The sequence below is a fragment of the Colletotrichum truncatum genome, assembly GCF_014235925.2.
Source record: "Colletotrichum truncatum strain CMES1059 chromosome Unknown Contig_0003, whole genome shotgun sequence".
Classification (NCBI taxonomy): Eukaryota; Fungi; Ascomycota; class Sordariomycetes; order Glomerellales; family Glomerellaceae; genus Colletotrichum; species Colletotrichum truncatum.
In genome coordinates this window covers 689,571-707,945 of record NW_027222400.1, presented here as the reverse complement: position 1 = coordinate 707,945, position 18,375 = coordinate 689,571, and the positions used below count along the sequence as shown (strand labels likewise).

General features: G+C 50.7%; 4 protein-coding genes across 4 annotated transcripts; 2 read left to right on the top strand and 2 right to left on the bottom strand.

Annotated features, from left to right (window-relative positions):
• Positions 1-7,127: 7,127 nt before the first annotated feature.
• CTRU02_205066 (RNA recognition domain-containing protein) lies at positions 7,128-8,482 on the top strand (the record flags this gene model as incomplete). Its single annotated transcript, XM_036724345.1, has 3 exons — positions 7,128-7,420; positions 7,470-8,424; positions 8,480-8,482. 3 exons carry the CDS (start codon positions 7,128-7,130, stop codon positions 8,480-8,482), a joined length of 1,251 nt encoding a protein of 416 aa, XP_036583972.1.
• Positions 8,483-9,531: 1,049 nt separating this feature from the next.
• On the bottom strand, positions 9,532-10,689 carry CTRU02_205065 (transposase; the record flags this gene model as incomplete). The annotated part of the gene is made up of 1 exon (XM_036724346.2): positions 9,532-10,689. One exon carries the CDS (start codon positions 10,687-10,689, stop codon positions 9,532-9,534), a length of 1,158 nt encoding a protein of 385 aa, XP_036583973.2.
• Positions 10,690-15,012: 4,323 nt separating this feature from the next.
• CTRU02_205064 (lipase b precursor) lies at positions 15,013-16,413 on the top strand (the record flags this gene model as incomplete). Its single annotated transcript, XM_036724347.1, has 1 exon — positions 15,013-16,413. The coding sequence occupies one exon, from the start codon at positions 15,013-15,015 to the stop codon at positions 16,411-16,413; it is 1,401 nt and encodes a 466-aa protein (XP_036583974.1).
• Positions 16,414-17,001: 588 nt separating this feature from the next.
• CTRU02_205063 (pectate lyase A 1) lies at positions 17,002-18,131 on the bottom strand (the record flags this gene model as incomplete). The annotated part of the gene is made up of 3 exons (XM_036724348.1): positions 17,002-17,138; positions 17,197-17,602; positions 17,664-18,131. 3 exons carry the CDS (start codon positions 18,129-18,131, stop codon positions 17,002-17,004), a joined length of 1,011 nt encoding a protein of 336 aa, XP_036583975.1.
• Positions 18,132-18,375: the final 244 nt, after the last annotated feature.

The window sequence follows — 18,375 nt, the reverse complement described above, 5'->3', positions numbered from 1 at the left end:
CCAAGATTTTGGGTGGATCTAGAGCAGTGTCAAAAATGGAAATGCAAATGAAGGAGTCTGCAGAAGAGAGGGGAAATTGCTACCTGCGAGGCGTTGTAACCCTCACTATCAGACGACAGCTCAGTATGTCTGTGAGGAGTGGTTTCGCGAAGCACTTGCCAGCTGTCGCTGTGTTTGAAGGGAACTAAACAGCGGCCCAAGCTACCTTCTAACCCATGCTGTGTGCCGTTAAGCGGATGTATCCTTGGGATTCATTACACAGTGATGCTGCACATGCTTGGATTGGGGAAGACGTGCATTCGCGAGCTCTAATGAATCGTAAAAGGCCTTCGATGATTCGTCAAGACAATATGCGGTTGAGACAAGCCGGACCTTGCTAGCCCTGAAAAGCTGCTGAGAAGACAAGTCAGTACATTGTCTGATGGGGAAAAAACAGATGGCCAGACATGCCGCCTGCCACTGGGGCTAGCATCGAAACTAATGTGCTCTGTGAGCATGATGTACATGGACGACATTTCTCATGGTGGCATTCCGGGGCCCAAAGTGCATGTGCTTTGGAAATGTGCTTGCTTCGATGCCGAAGACCAGGGGTTTCGTTCATTTGTCGAGTATAGTAGACTTGGACCATTGAAATACTTGGGTACTTTCGTGGGTGTGGTACCAATTCGTGAGAGTTCATGTCCGTGCACAAGGCAGAACAAAAGGACGCGATAACAGTGGCCCAAGAGGAAGACACGGAGATTGAACGCTCTGTTGCGCGAAGAAGAAACTGGAGAGACCGTGTCGGCTATTGGCAATAATTGGCACCCTCATCGACCGACAATTGCAGGTTCCTGGGAAAGTGCAACTTGGATATGCATAACTGCGGTACAGCACACAGGAATGAAGGCAAGGGAGCTTTCATGCCGTTCTGTGAATTCTCGATTTGTTTATGTTGGACTCCAGGGCTTCTTTCGATGCGGCCAGGCCAGGTGAGGGCCAGGCCACATGGCGGGCCAAAGTGGTGGCCAGTTAGAAAGAAGGGAAGGAAAAAAAAAAAAAAAAACCAAAGATCTACTTCTTCCCACACCTCGATCCACGGTAGCAGTGGGAATTTTCCCTTCTGCGGCCACCCCCCTATCCGCCTTGGTGCTTGATGATTTCATATCTTGAAAAACGCTGTCACCCTGTGATTGCCGACAGGTTTGCACTCCACGCATGACTGATAGCTGGCAACCCGTATATGGGCTATATCTTAATTAACAGGAACATCATTTATGCGTGTCCTTACCAGCCGGAGAGATGACAGAGGCAACGGATTTGTCTTTGACGATGGCTACAATTGTGCCTACCATGGGATTTCGACAGCCTGAGAACCAAGATCTTCCGGGCTGGGCCGGCTTGCACGGGTGGCAACTAGTTGGGTGCCGCACGCCCTGTACTCAGTCGAGTTAGAGGATCATCGCCTAGGCGTCGCTTGGGCGCTGGAGCCGACGGGGAAAATAGAGCGTGGCCGGCAAGCGATCCAAATCCTGAGCTGTGCGTCGGCGAAGTGCTGAACCCGCGCTGCACTATGTAAAATGAACGCGTCCCCTGGCTCCAAAGGAGACAGCGTGTCACGGAGGCGCGAAGGCACTTTAACCACTGCTCGTAATTTGAGGGGCTAACTCTTTCCAGTCTGGTAGCCAGGGTTTTCAGAAGCGATCCAGGGCTTCGGTGTGTCCAAATGTGGATGAAATTTTTACAACTGACCCATGGCGCTGCCAACGTCATCCGTAAGCCAGGGGTGTCCCGTTCAGGAGTCGAACAAGGGAGAGACAGTGTCGAAATCGTTACGGCTCATTTGCCAGTCCAAGGGTTTTGTTTGGGCAAGGAATCCTTGACATTCCGAGAAGAGAAACGAAAAGATTTGACGTGTCTTTTCCGCGGTCAAGGTTGTCTGGTCGGACAAGCATCATCTACCGGTCCCCGGGTTCGTCGGTGATGGGCGGGATAGGGAACCGAAAACCCGGAGGAAAGGCCCGATGTTTGGGCAGTTTTGGCGACATATCGTCCTGGGCTTTTTATTTGTTGACATTCCGTGGAGTGTGAAATGGAGGGTCCAAGACCACGAAATCAATCGCAAGGTTGGTACAGCCCATGTACGAACAGCTTGTGCCGTAGGTGTAGTGCCTGTGACATGACTGAGTTGAGTTGGGTTGACACTGTTGCAGCGTTTCGAAACGTGGTGTGCACACAATCGGGCTACCGAGGCACAGTTTAATGGCAGCTGCAGCAAAGGTTAATGGCACGACATGTCACACGGATTGACCCTTCACTCGCCTCTGCTAACTCCAGCGTGACTTTACGCTCGACTCAAGACGGTCAAGGAGCTCGGCCGATGCACCTCGGAGTCCACGAGGGGTTCGCGTGGAGGGGACCGGTGGTAGGAAAAAGAAATGAGAGGACGCGGTGTCTCAAATGCGGCTTGCCCTTCTCTGTGCCTGGCATGACCGCCGCCTCAGATTTTCCCTCTGTTTCCGTGCTTACCGAGCACCTAGTAGATAATTAGAGAGACATTGAGCGGGAAGGACCCGATCGACGAGTAGCATCTGGAATGGTGACTAGAGCGAATACATTCCTCATGGTAAATGCCGGGGCCGACAGAGCTGGGCCGGCTGGACATGGTGGCATTAGCGGGAGGGGGATTATGGGACTCTCCTGCTGGAAAAGTCAGCAGCAAATGGAGAAGAGCAGGATAAAGCAGGAGAGATATCGTCAGAAGAGGTGCGTATGCCGAAGTTGAGGCACCGTTGATCGAAAGGGGGATAACCTAGGAGAGTATAAAGTCACGAGGGTTATAGGTGGGAGAAGTCGTAGCGGAGATTGCTTGACCGTCAAAAAACAGGGCCCTAGAAACGTCGATAGTGCTAGTAGAGCACATTATCTCGAAAAAACAAGAATGAAAATATAAATATGCAGCGACATTAGGCTGGGATATCGCCTCAGTCGGCCATAGTGATTAGCCAGTCTGTTGGTGATAATTTGAACGTGAGGACTGGCCAGTTGAAGCCAAGACGAGGGAGTACGGATTTGGAAGATCTAGAAAAGGCGCTAGGTCGACGCCCTACTGTAGACGGAAAGCCCCCCTCCCCAGAGATCACGACCCCCCCTTCCCTTCCCCTTTTGTGACGCCATTTCGCGTTCAGATCGGTACGTACCAGAGCCCCTGCTGAAGCCACCCCTCAAGCTCACACAGTAGGGGGGGACATCAGGAAGGCGTCGACGTAGGGCAGCAGCGCTTTCTGGTTAGCGTGTCTTCCCGCCCCCGTATGATCTGCCCGGAGGATTGCCCTACCCTACCGTTCTTTTGGGCCTCTTGCGAAATGAAATGTGAGGCAGAGCATTTGAATTATGAATCTGCCAGAAACGTAGACATGGTACTGTGCGAAGCTTCCAGATGGCTGGAATCTTAGCAGGCAAGGGTTGCATCTGCGGAGAGCTGGACGATGGAGCATGGAAATGGAGCTGGAGCCAGCAAAAAAAGACAACAAGGTTTTCAGGCAGACAGGGACACGAAGAAAAGAGCCAGGATTATCGGCCAAGGCAGCTCCATGTTGAGGGTTGAGCGCAGTCCCAGACATGGCAGTGATGCTCGTTATTCGCTCCTGTCCCTCTGCTCCAACCGGAGTACTTTCCAGCCTGGCCAGGTACGGATGGACCAGGCCGGAATGTGTGGAAGGCTGGGCAGGTGGTTTACTTTCCTTCCTTCCTTAGCTGCCTTCCAATCGGCAGTCGCAGGGCAAGTATGGGGCGAGGAGGAGGAACATTAGGGAGACAGACACACCTGCTCCATGTGCTCATTTAATACTTGCCTGGGCTGCCTGGATGCTTACCTGCCTGCTACAAGAACACAGTACCTACCACTTGCTTAGTTAGTGACTACTGCCAGTACCTGCTATCCTTCGCATCAATTGATAGTATCCGCTTGATTCTGCCCCAATTATGCCCTCCCACATCCATTTCCAACTTTGTAGATCTGTCTCAGAGGATTGCCAGTTCTGGGATGCTCCCAAAGCCACAAAGTCCATTGCCAAGACAGACATTGTGGGAAAAGAGGGCAGAAAAAAAAATAAACCAGACGAAGGATGACTGAATAACTGACTGACTGATGGGTACCGTGGTGCACGTGCCTGAGGTAGCAGTACCTGATCAGCCGTACTGGATTTAGTGGTAGGCCGTTCGGTGTCCGGCATCGCTTCAAGCTGCCGTGCCTTGTTCGATATGGTTTCGTTTCTTCGCTGGCGCAGCCACTGGATGCCCAGACTCAGTGCACGGCACCACGTCCGGCATTAGGTCCACTCATCGTGTACGGGTCACTTCTAACTTCGGCTGGTTTTTTTTTTTACTCTCTGCATTCTCCTGGGCAGTCTGTTAATTTTTTGCACGCTATCTCCAGCAGGTAAGGTGCGGCTTAACTTGACCAAGTACATACGTAAAGTACGTAAGGTACGCTTACAGAGCCCCACTTGGGGGGTAGCTTGCTCCGCAAAAAAAGAGTACCTGGCTCTTTCCCAGGCTCAAGCACCTACCACCGCCGCTGCACTCTGTAAGTAGCTGAGGGGTGCTGAGGTACTACTTGGCTCACTGCGTGAGTGCCTCTTGCCCGCAGCTTGACCGATATGCTTGCCTCACCTGCCCTGGCTGCTCGTGCATACCTGACCCGTTGGAAGGAAAGGATGTATTGAAAGGAACAAGTCTTTGAGAGGGCTTACCCGTAGATGGCAAGATGGCACCAAAGTATCCGCATAACGCCTTCATTTAAAGATGGAAATCATAAAAAAAGGTACTTCGTACCTGCCTACTGAGATCTACCTGCCCTTCTCCCTCCACACACCACGGCTACCTCTACGACCAACTACATGGTATGTATATGTAGTGAGTATGTATGTCTGGATGTACCTTCCACACCAGACACACACGCCCACCACACTTGCCCAAACTCACACCCCCCCCCCCCCCCCCCCCCCCCAAAAGTTCAGGTCGCGCCTTCCCTTTCGCTTCCCCATCCACATTCAAGCCCATCGCCAGAACCTGGTCTCTCTTCTTCTCTTGCTTTCCCTCCCTCTTTTCCCACCTCGTCCTTACTCTGACCCTCTCTCCCTTCCCACATCGTTCTTCTCTTCCTCTTCTTTTTTTTCCTTTAGAGTTGCAACTTCTCTGCCCTCTTGCTGTCTGCCTGTCTGCGCGTCTGCTCTGCTGTCGTCTGCTGCTCTGCGTTGCGCTGCGGTTTTTGTCAAAAACGAAGCATCCTTTTCAGCGATTGTCTTGGTTGTTGCAAAAGTCGTGCCCTGCCGCCTTTTTTTCCGACCTCACGTCACCACTGACAGAGCGAGATCCACGTCCACGGCCCTCACAGCTACCGAAAAAAAAAAATTCTCTGCGCGCAAGTTCCTTGTCGGTTACTTCCTCGTCCTAAACCCCCCCTCAAAAATCTTCACAAGAGAAAATTACTCTTCTGTAATTCCTCCCCTCCCTTCCTCTCTCTCTATCTCTCTCTCTCTTCCCCCCCTCTTTACGAGTTGCACGACGTTTCTCTCGTCATCTGGGAAAAACCAGTCCTTTTTGTTGGCGCCCAAAAGTAAGTAGCAATCCCGTCTCTTTTTTTGTTCCCCCCATTCGCACCCCGTCGCATCCGTCGCAGTCGCAATCGCAGTCGCCAGTATTCACTTCTAGTCCGACTTTTCGGTCTTCGGCATCTTCGGCAATCCTTTGTCCAGATTCCTCAACGCCGCACTCTTCGAATTGACGAGGGAGACACCGGATACGTGGGTGGTCGGGGAAAATCTGGGATTGCGGTTCCAGTCGCATCGAACAACCCCTCCATCAATCGTGGATTATCCCTGGGTGATGGTGGTCGATCGCCAACAAATGCCGAAGCTATTCAACCTCAACCACAACGACCTTAGCCCTCTTTGCATGCCGGACTCGAAGGACAATGTAGCGCACGTGGATTATGCTCCTCGTCGATTTCTGTCATTGTCGCGTCATTCTTTCAACGATACTCGGACCGCCTCATCTCACGTCACCCATCGTCGCTCCCGTTCGCGGTGCATTTCCCACCTGTGCAAAGAGCTCAGCAACCTCCCAGCTGTCATCTCATTCCCACGGCTGATTTCGTGTACCGACGGAACTTGCGGGGCATGGATGTCGGACTGGCGCCGTAAACACGGGAAGGGGTGGCTAAGGAACAACCTGAGCAGTCGGGCCACGCAAGAGAGTAGCTGTGGAGACGAGCGGATCTTTGGATTTCAGCGGTGGATTGCATGCGAACTGGTGCTGCTTCGCCCATGAGTCTCGACACAGTCCTGCCTACAACTCGACAATTGCACATCGCCGCCGACTCACTGCATCCGTTGTACACGAAACGAGACCTGCACAGGACTATTCGTCGGGCTCAAGTTTGGTACCGTAGCAATCTGGGTGGCTCCCATACGGCGCACGTCGTTAGCAACAAGGATTCATTTGAGTCGTTGCCGCGCCGTCAGCCCACACGGACCACCGGATCGAAGCAACCGTGGCGCAGAGCAGCTTACTGGTGGCACCGATACTAACTGCGACTGTGATGACGGCAGAATTGCGACGGGTTTTTGCCCTAGATCGCCGCATCAGATACTAATTGATTTTGTAGGTCCCCATTTCGGATCCTTCCTTTGGCCCATTTCTCTGGATATTCGGTGAAAGGTTACTTTTAGCCACGGCATCTCTTGATTTCCGGTACCCGGCGCAAGTCTAGGAGACCTAAAAGTCGAATTCAAAGCATCGCTTGGGCCTTGTTCTTAATCGGCGGCGGCTGTAGCATTTTTGGCACGAATACCCGGAGACATCTCGATCTTTCGTTTTTCGACGGGGCGTGCTGGCGTAAGAGAGAATCGACTTTTTACAAAGTGCTTTTCGGAGTCTCGGTTTTACGTCTGGATACAGGTCGTTGTGTTCGATTCTCAAACCATCAAAACTTATTAAAGGGAAAAGGCTACATTGCTTGATTTCCTTGTAACGATTTATCATTCCGTTGACATCTACGAACGGTGCGTACATTGTTGATTAAGCAGAAACTGTTTGTGAGAGAAACGCGGCTAATCCTCTCGCCAGTTTCGAACGATTTCAACATGGACGGCATCAGCCCCTACAACCCTGCTCAGGGCAACGGCGCCCCTCCCCCCAACGCCAATGGCGACGGTTTCGGTACCCCTGTCTCTGGCGGTATGCCCTTCCCTGGCAACAACGGCTCTGGAGACATCTCTGGTGGTGTCCAGGCTCCCATCCAGCAGGACGCGAATAAGAACACTCTGTGGATGGGCGAGCTCGAGCCCTGGATGGATGAGAACTTCATCAAGGGTGTCTTCCTCACCGCCACTGGAGAGCCTGTTAATGTCAAGGTCATCCGTGACAAGACCTCTGGGTATGCAAAATCGCCGCCTGTCAAAAAGTTTCGCTAACCTTTTATATAGTAATGCCGGATACTGTTTCGTCGAGTTCACCTCTTCTGAGGCTGCTAGCAAGGCGCTCACTTTGAATGGAACTCCCGTCCCCAACTCCAACCGCGCTTTCAAGCTCAACTGGGCTTCTGGCGGCGGCATCAACGACCGACGCGACGATCGCGGCCCCGAGTACTCGATCTTTGTCGGCGACCTTGGCCCTGAGGTCAACGAATACGTTCTTGTGTCCCTCTTCCAGGCGCGCTTCCCCTCGTGCAAGTCTGCTAAGATCATGACGGATGCCATGTCGGGACAGTCGCGCGGATACGGATTCGTCCGCTTCACCGATGAGCAGGACCAGCAGCGTGCTCTTGTGGAGATGCAGGGTGTTTACTGCGGCAACCGCCCCATGCGCATTTCAACTGCCACCCCCAAGAACCGCAACCACGGCCCCTACCAGCACCACGGCAACCAGATGATGGCTCCTGGTCTGCCCCCCCACCAGCAAGGATTCTACGGGGTTCCTTCTCCTGCTCAGTACGGCGGTGCTTACGGAGCCCCCTACAACCCTCCTGGCCAGCAGATGAACCAGTTCACCGACCCCAACAACACGACCGTTTTCGTTGGTGGTCTGTCCGGCTACGTCACCGAGGACGAGCTCCGAAGCTTCTTCCAAGGCTTCGGTGAAATCACCTACGTCAAGATCCCCCCTGGAAAGGGCTGTGGTTTCGTCCAGTTCGTCCACCGCCACGCCGCCGAGATGGCCATCAACCAGATGCAGGGATACCCTATCGGCAACTCCCGTGTCCGTCTGAGCTGGGGTCGCAGCCAGAACAACTCCGGTGTTGGTACCCCCTACCGCCCTGCCCCTCCCCCTCCCCACTACTTTGCTCCCCCCGGCCCCGGTGCCTACGGCCCTGCTCACTTCGGTGCTCCTGGCCCTCACGGACCCCCGGGACCTCAGGGACCCCCTGGTGCTCCTCCCCAGGTAAGCTGGCTGCCACAGTTTGCTTGTGATTGAACATTGCTAACGTCCTTTGCAGTAGAGCGGTTGTTTGATGGGCCTCTAGGAAGGCCTTGCTTCTTCTCCTCACGCATTTCAGTTGAGCGTGTAGGGAGATGAGAGGGTATCTCTCACGACAGTCTTATTTGCTTACAACTTCTCGGAACTTCTTTCGTCGTTTTCGTTCACCGCCGCCGCCTTGGAACTTTTACGCTGCACGATGGATACCTGGGCGAATGACATATTTCTTTGGACTTGATTGATCTTAGGCATACGGATAGCGGACACGAATGTCAGACGTCACGAGAACGACTCATTGCTTGCGTTGCGGCCATAGTTTATCTCTGGACTTCTGGGTCTGTCTTGAGCGTCGTCTCTTTTCGGATGGTTCTCTTGGCTTAAATGGCCCTTCTATTTGCCTACTCACACGGGACTCGCCCCAACAGAGATTTCCTTAGCTTTTTTGTCAGTTTGCTTGCCATTGTCTTTTTTAGTTGTGATACTTTTGCGTGTGACTGTAGCCTGTTCGTTTGCTAGTTTCATGTGTCCTTCGTTCCGCCGCCGCTTCAATACCCCCTTCTTTCTTCGAGATTGTTACAACATTCTGGTTTCACCGTCATTTCAGTTTCGCTAAAAGGTATTGCCTGTGGTATTGGGGCGTTCAGACGGACTTGAAAGTCTGGATGGATACAGGGGGTGGGGGGACAACAAAAGTGAACCTTTTATGGCTTTTGGTTCTTGGGGTTTTCTTTTCTTTCTTATTCTTTTCCTGAGAGGAGAGAGAGACCTTTGGCTTGTTTGAACGGGAAATTTTTGGTCTGGTCGAAAAAAAGAATCACAACGGCGATGAGGCGTTGGTGGAGGAGATGTATGGGACGAAGTCATGGGGGGGCTCTGACCCTTATAAGGAATCAAGACTGCATGGTTTGACGTATCTGTGTGGCGCTCGTTGCTTATTACGTGACTGTATGATGCGGTTCCGGTGACTTGGATGTGTTGCTCTTGCTAACGTCGCACACCCACTTCTCGCACACCCCCACATTTCGCACACCCATAAATTGGGTCATCATGAGGTATTCATCAACTTCATAACTATAAGTCTGATTCGTCTCCTGCAACTGTGATACTATCGCCAGTTTTAATAGGTAATTCAGGCTCGCTAGATTCATCTGAGCTATCCTCAATTTCGCCAGCCTCAATTTGGGCTTTGTGAATTGCCTCAATGTTGGCAAACTTCGAATTTGGGCTCATTTGGACCTTACGCCGCTTCCGTACCATTCCAGCCTCAACTTCTGCTTCCAACATTGCAATCTTCTTCTCTGCTGTAGCCAATTGATAGTCCTTTTCATCAAATCCCTTTTGAACCTTTCGAAACAACAGTCGCTGCGTTTGCTGATCTTTATCCAACTTGCTGAATAAGCTAAGTTGATCATATAGATCAACTGTCTTCTTGGGCGTTGACCAGGCTACTATGGATGTAGCAGATGCCCAGTTTTCGTCTTTTCCACCATCAGAGGCCCTCATAGGCGTAGAATAGCCTGGCTTTGAGGGCTTGGAAGCATTCTCAAGCAGTAGAGGGCTCATGAGCGGTCGAGCTATCGAAATGGGCCATAGTCCTGTTGCTTTCCAGCCGCTTCTGATATTCTTGCTTGAAAATGCCATCTGGCGTGCTTTTCCATAGCAGGTAAGAAAGTTCCGTTTGCCTACAACTGTAGAATCGTTGTGTTGAATGAGGTATCCAAGCTCTTTTCGATAGGTCGCCTTGAGAGGCCCAAAGACTGCTTGGTCTAGAGGTTGGAGAACGTGGGATGTATGTGGCGGTAGGAAAAGGAGATATATCTTGTGTTTATAACAGAGATACATAAATTCTGTTGTTTCATGACTGCCATGACCGTCTAGGATCAATAGTCTCTGCTCAGAGGGATGATCAGGCTTAGTCAGAGGGATAAAGATGTTCTCAAGCCATTCCACAGCTGTAGAGTCTGAAGTCCAGCCATTCTCAGTTGCTGTGAACTTCCAACCACTGTAAATATCACGTTTATGGATATCAAGAGGAAACCATTGTTGTTGAACCGATTTCCCTCGATAAATAACAAGTGGAGGAAGCGCCTGACCAGTTGCAGAGACACACTCAAGCATAGTTGTCCAAGCCCGAGACCCAGGCTGTTTTTTTCGCATTGATGAGCTTTCTGATGATCCCAGTACTAAGCCATTTGATCCTCTGCCTTCTAGGATACCAGTTTCATCCATGTTATAGCGATGATGTGGTTTGATCGCCTTGATCTCTGGAAGGGCGAGTTGTTGAAACCATTGCCTGATTACATTAGTTGAGGCCCCATTGACACGCTTAGAATCGATGGCTCTAGCTCTATGAACCTTGATTGATGGATTTCTCTTAATAAAGAACTGAATCCAGTTTCTCCCAAGTGGCTGGGTAGTGCCTCTGATGTCTAGGATTCGCTGGGCAAATTCCTTGAGTTGTTGATGTGTTGGCGGCAGCCCTAACGCCGCCTGGATACGCACCCATTCAGCTAAGTGACTTTCCTGTGCTGGAGATAGCTTCTGGAAGCTAGAGAAAGCTACATTTCTTGCCTGTGAACCCTTTAATCGAGACTGGAGGGTTGATGGTGGAATTCCAGCATCATGAGCTGCCTTTCGGACACTCTGCCCACTTGCAACTGCATTGAGAGCTTGATTGACTTCTGTTTCCGTATACTGGCCCATTAAGCGTATAAGAGTAACTATTCAAAGAATTATAATAATCGCTGTAAAAGTGGTGAAGATATTAAAGAATGTTGAAGAGGGTAAAATTCTACATGAGCGATTTATGGGTGTGCGAAATGTGGGGGTGTGCGAGAAGTGGGTGTGCGACGTTACCTAGTACCTAGGCAGGATCAAGTACATGTTATGCGAAACTATGGGGCATGCCTGAGTTTTCACCCTCTTTAGACCACTAGCCTGGCGGGAAACCCACTTGGCACTGAGGCAGAATGCTGCCGAGTTCAGACTGCCCAAAATATAGTAGTGCAACGGCCCGTTGAAACTTCCCAACGCCACCGGCCTACTAGACATCCATGAGCCAGAAGACTATTGTGCAAAACAACAGCAATATTCCCATGTCGATCGTATTTTTGATTCTGTGCTTTTACTGTGCCATAGGTTCCGGTATTGAGTGAAGAACTCAGGCGGGACCCCAAGGTGAGGGAGGATATTCATCTCTGACATTCTCAAATCGCAGTGCGTATTTTGGGGTGTTTTACAATATCCATTGCATTGCTCGATATATTGTCAATTATAGAACGGCAGTTTTCTAGTGGACAGATGTCGAGAGAGGTAATAAGAAGCTCCAGAATTTTGATATTGGATAAAACATGTTTCGTAAACAATACCTGCGGTTTTCTCGACTTCCCAAGTGTATACCTAGTTGTTTCCTAAGGGCGTGGAGGAACAGGACCAGGCATAACGATGTATGAAAGATCAGGCTACCAATGTAACAATTGCGGAAACAGATTCCAGATCTGCGTCAGCAGTGAATCCAGACGTATGGACACACGCGTTGTTCTAGATTATCATGTCTGACTGGCCCCATGAGTGTACCTATTCAAGGAGCAGGCATTAGAGGGAACTCTTGGGTCGGATGAATCACTTGCGGAAAGTCTATATGAGACCTTCTCTTATTGAGAAGAGTAGTGTTATACTCCTAGAGGTTTTTTACTTAATACCTTAACTGCTCTAAGCTATCGCCAGTAGCTACCCACCTAGGTACTTCGAGCGACTTATCATTCCTATCCGATCTTTCAGATATTGCCTTTACTTTTATACCAAAGTGCGTAAAGACTTCAAGAAATACTAGTTAGGCCTTCCCATCGAAACGGAGCTTAAAACCAGGTTATCTAGAATACTAATATCGCTAGGTACTTCCCTCCTCCGTACCTAAGGTTTTAAGAGATATATCGATGCTAACTTTCCCTACCCTCCTAAATCTATAGACATAAAATAATATAGTAAAGACTGTAAAGTTACCTGTTAGTACCGGTCAGGGGTTAGAATGGTGGAAATTTTGTTCTTCACTTTGTATTGTTGAGTTAATAGGGGGAAGTCTCGCAAGAAACTTATAAAAGGATGTGATGAAACCTCCATAAACCTGATCAGACAGAGAGACACAGACGGCGTAGAAAACAGAAATCATGTCATGTTTAAACGGATACTCGCGCGTGACTAAACAGAGAGGATCCATATAAAGTCCACCATAGAGGTCGCTTCACTACTGAGAAAGAAAGGCATGTTAAACCCAATTCCATGATGTATATATGACGAATATCCTCTCGTATTCATCATGGCGTTCAGAGTTTGGTTCCAAATAGTGAGTCACTCTCGCGGGCCCGCGACGGAGAGTGCAGGTGGCGGTCAGCAGTCCTTATGTGGCGTTGTGTGGTTTTCACGTCTATCCCACCGACAATTGACCTACCCCGTCATACTATAGCCTTTTTATCACTGCTAGCGAAGCAGTAATTAGTAGGCTTTTCAACACCAGCTAGTAAAACGATAGTAACACATTTACGCTGTAGTAGATGCCTAAGAAATACGTCCTTATAATCTCTTGAGAAGTCTCCGTTATCCTTGTTGAGAATCTCGGTAAGACTAGTATTAAAATTTCTTCAGAAACTAGCTTCCCAGCATGTTTAAGTGTGATTATTCAGAAAATGCAAAGTAGCCTACGCAGAATAAGGTTGTCGGTACTATTGACACCCTTGCCTAGGACGAGGACTAGATGATAAATCAAGACCACCTTATCTCGCGAGGAACCCAAGACTGCTTGCGTGAAACCCGAGATGACATCTTCTTACAACTACTGTGACGGTGATCACGAGATCCCGAAATGCTACCTTGTCCGTCCCTACTTCATCCCTTCAGACCATCGCTGCCGTAACCAGTTGCTCGAGGAGACTACCTGCCACGCCTACACGCCTAGGACTACAAGACAATGTTGGGTTCACTGTCTCTGGCTTTCTGGCACATCAGCTCTGGCCTGATAGCGGGCTTGAGAGAGGGACAGAACGGTCCGGGAGGGACATTTCACCGAGCAGTGACTGAGAGCCGAACGTGATATCATTCGGACCGATAATGTGCTCTTTTTCCTCTACAACACACTTGGAGACCTCCATGCCACAAGAAACAAAGATACTCAACTGAACCCTCTCAAAGCCGAGTGCGAACGTGCCGTTGCTATATCAGCTTTAGTGATGCTTGAGCGGTAGTGGTCCGTCATTCCGGGCCGAGCCGGAATTTAATGAGCCCGAGGCTACTGTGAGTTTAAAGACTTTGACCTCCTCTCTTTTTTTCTCTCACTTTCCTTGTAATCACATGGCATAATGCCCTTGTGCGTGAATGATCTGCCAGGCCACTTTGAACCTGAGCGGACGATGCGTCCACCTGACATCGGTCCGAAACCTGGATCGCACATTGCAAGCACTTCCAGTTTGGGAAATCTTCGAGGCTGTGTTGAAAACGTGGTGACAATTAGTCAATGCCTTTGTTTGTCATAGGGCTCTTCTCTGGCCTAATTACCCCGTAAACTCCTAATCACGAATCCCGCTCATTGTCCAAGCTAGACGCCAAAACGCCTGTGTGCCGCGTGTTTACCCGCATCCGTGAGCATATCGAGGTAGCTTGAATTTTGGATTGCCAAGAAGCTGAGGGCAACGGGGGATTGCAGACAAATCCGGCTATTCCCATTAGTACCCCTAGGAGAAAGAGTATAGATGATGAGTAATGAGCAATAAACCGAATACCTGAAGATTATACCGAGGCAGATGAATGACGCACATAGTCTTTGTTCTTGGCTAAAGTGAAGGCTGCGGATAAGTTCCCTTCGGCGCCCGTTTGTGGCGCTTCTGCAAACTTAACAAGCGTAGTAAACGCTCTTCTTTCACAAGGCGGCATTTGTAAATTGGATTCCACATTCGGCATCGGCCGCGCTGTGAGACTCCATGATTGGACTCGGCCGGGGAGGTGAACTGCTCGAGCACGGCGCCATGCAAGGGAGACAGCTCGTCTCCTACGCTAGACTGTCAACGTTTCCTATTACAGTAACAGTTGCTTACACTACCAAACCCTAAAATCAATACGACGTGCAATGCCTCCGAGAATACCGTGTTCCAATTTGTTTCCCCGCCCGCCAGATCGACGTGCAGGGGTTCTAGGCCGTGGATCATCGAGTCCGTCACGAAAAGAGCGTTCACAACGCCTTTCCAATTCCAGTAATAACTCATGATCTGCAGAAGGCCGCGGCAGAGCGCGGATAGGGAGGCCGAATGTCGATGCTGCCGACACGTTGCCGACCACGTTGTGGCACACGGCAACCGTTTATTTCGGTCCATTGGCATTGTTTCCCTTGTCTTACCGTTTAAGGATATAAGAATCCACTGGATCTATTGTCTCGGAATATTTTCTTGGCCCAACTCGACCGCTTCCTCGCAGATCCCAATCTCCCTCTTATAACCCCCAGCCCTACCCTCTCTCTTTTCACATCAACCAACTGTCTCGCCTTCTGGCATTCTCTTGTTTATCAAAATGCGTTCACCTCTTCTTCAAACCGCCCTTGTTGGGCTTCTTATTGGTTCTGCCGACTCCGCTCCTGCTGGTCTGCTCGACGGCGTTACTCAGCTTCTTACTCTCCCAACAAACTATGTTCAACTTCTATCCGGTATCTTAAACACGCAGCCTTCTGGCGGAGCCCAAGTTCTTGATGCTGCGGACCTCCAATCGAAATTGGGCTCGATATGGAACACGAATCAGGGCGGATCCGGAGACTTTTACGGCAACATCAAAAAGCAAATTAACCTCAACATTGTTCCATCCGGTGTGCTCCCTGGATTCAGGGGTCTTCTCGGAGAAGGCGGCCTCCTCGGAAATCTGAACCTGGCAAGCATCGCCAACAAGCTGCTTGCGCCGATCAACTCTATTGACTCGTCCAACAACGTGAATCCACTGAACCCGGCGAATCCCGTCTATCCCAAGAAGAACTCAGCCGACGCTCCTTATACTTTGACCGAGCAGCAGCTCCGCCAGGCCATTTTCATTCCCAAGACGTTTACGTACGGCCAAAAACCCCCAGTTATTTTCATTCCCGGCACGGGTGTCTACGCTGGCGAGACCTTCAGCGCCAACCTGCTCAAGCTCCTCACCAATGTCCCGTACGCCGACCCCGTCTTGCTAAACATACCCGATGCCCTCCTGGCTGATGCCCAGGTGAACTCGGAGTTCGTCGCATACGCCATCAACTACATCACCGGCATCAGCAACCAGAACGCGTCCATCATCAGCTGGTCTCAGGGTGGCCTCGACACGCAGTGGGCATTCACGTTCTGGCCGTCCACTCGCAGCGCCGTGTCCAACTTCTTCCCCGTCTCGCCCGATTTCCACGGCACCGTCCTGGCCAACGTTCTCTGCTTGTCGCCGGGCTCGGGTGCTCTAAACGCCCCTTGCAGCCCATCCGTAATTCAGCAACAGTACACCTCGCTCTTCATCCAGACTCTCCGTGCCCGCGGCGGAGCCGATGCCTACGTTCCCACGACAACCTTTTACTCGGCACTCCTCGACGAGGTCGTCCAGCCACAAGCAGGTACTACTGCCTCCGCTTACCTCAATGATGCCCGCCGTGTCGGTGTGAACAACATTGAGGTCCAGTCCGTCTGTGCTGGCCGCCCCGCTGGCAGCCTCTACGGCCACGCGACTGTGCTTTTCAACCCCTTGACGGCTGCCCTGATCAAGGATGCGCTCCAGAACAAGAGCCCTGCCCAGGTTAGCAGGATCAATCTCAATGAGGTGTGCAAGGACTTTATTGCCCCTGGTCTTTCGCTGGAGGATGGTGTTGCTACTGCCGGTGCCATCGTTCCTTCTGCTATCCGGCTGCTGGCGTATCTTCCTAAGCTCATCGCCGAGCCGGCTCTCAAGTCCTATGTTCATGCTTGATTTGACATCAGGAATATAAAGCGACGGGACCTTTGAATGTACATTAATTAATATTATTGCAGGATGTCCGTCTGAAGATGAGAGGTTAGATGGGGGATGTGCGGTCGATGAGGCACAGATCAACGAGTGTGCAACAGGCACTTAGACTTAATTTCATAGTATAGATGTAATTGATAATGTTTTATTTTGGATTTTGTTCTCGTACTTGAAGAGTATGAAGAAAACCCTCGCGTTTTGACATCGCATGCAATGGTTTTGATGCAGATTGTGCGACACTTAACCTATTGTGTATCCTTTTGCAGACACTTGAAGAAAAGGGCGCTTAGCTAACATTACCCCATCACCATTGCTGAAGTAAAAAACAAAATGGGTGTCGCGTGCTGCCAAGATGATTCTGCATATGGCTTGCCATCCGGACACCCTCTCCATTTTCAATGTACCTGCCAAGGCTTGGGTGATCTCCCTCGGGGAGTCCAGCAAATTCAAAACATGGGGATCGCGAGTCAATTGATAGCTTGCAGGAGTTGCAACACAATATTAATTACTAGATTAAGGAGTAGTTGAAGTTATCTTCGCTCATACTAAACTCTAAATCCTTCCGATTCCAGCACCAAGCTTGATGATGGGCGCAAGAAGAGGGAGAGGGGTAAGCTTGAACTTGTAGGGGGCCTTGTAAAAGTCGCCCTTCCGGGTAATGTTGACGCCAGCCTTGCCCCAGTCGTTACCTGTTGTGCCATCATTAGCAATGCCCTTCTACAGTATTAGTTATGGAGGTTAACTTACGGGCACCAAGGTTGGCAAACCCATCCAATTCCTCATCACCGCAGGTGCAAGTGTTTGGGGAGTCATCGGGAATAACAAGCCCGTACGTGCTGAGAGCTTCGCGCGTGTTTCCGCGGAAGACGTTGCCTTCGACGAGAACCTGGTTGTCGGAGCGCGAATGGATGGCTTGGTAGAGGAAGTCCTCATACAAGTTGTTGTAGATGTGCTGGTGGCCGAAACGTCCAGCAGGTCCACGCGTGCCCATGTTCTTCCAGTAGTTGTGGTGGTAGCTAACGTGCAGGTGGCCGGAGTCGAGGTCGCGGAAGGTGGCGTCGTTGCCGACGAGAGAGGACTTCCAGTGGTCGTGGAAGTAGTTCCAGGAGACGGTGACCCAGTCCGAGGCGCGGATGATGTCAACCTGGCCGTCCTATACCACATGCTTAGTATTTCTTGCGTCAAATTGTTGCACGGTGAGACGAGGAACTCACGTAAAAGTCAGGTCCCTTGGTAATGTCTGAAGTGAATTCATTGTGGTCAACCCAGACCCTTGTGGAATTGCGGATAGTGATGCAGTCATTGTCAAGGATATGGCTGATCTTGAGATTTTGCAGGATAACATTGGTCGAGTTGAAGACGTCAACGCCCTTGCCGGTGATGTGCGCTGTCGTCTTGTACCCGACAAGGCTCTTGTTAGAGCCGACCTTGAGACGAGCCGGAAGGACAAACTCGCCCTTCAGGACGATAGTCTTTGGGTCAGCTCCCGTGACAGCAGTCTGGAGCTCCGGGACGCTCGTCACGGTCACGGTTGGGCCACCTTTGCCTCCCGTGGTCTTACCGAGCGGGTTGTCTTTGGCAAACCCTTCCACATCCCAGGAGGCGATGCCAAACCAGTCAAGGGGGTTGGCTGTAGCGACGCTTGCGAAAACGCTGAGGAAAGCTGGGGCGTTGAATCTCATTGTGGCCGATGGTATAATGACAATGGCTAGAACAAATGGATTCAATGACAGGTAGAAGCTGGTGGGAGTTGGAACCACCCAAGAGAATAGCTTAAGGGATGATTTTCTAGGAAAAGCAAAAAGAAGTGACCACTTCCGGAGACACTACTTATACATGAGGACCACGACACCGCAGGATGCTTACAGCCGACCTTGCTGGATCCCAAGCTCGCAAAATCTCAACCACATCACCAGCTCTGTTTTT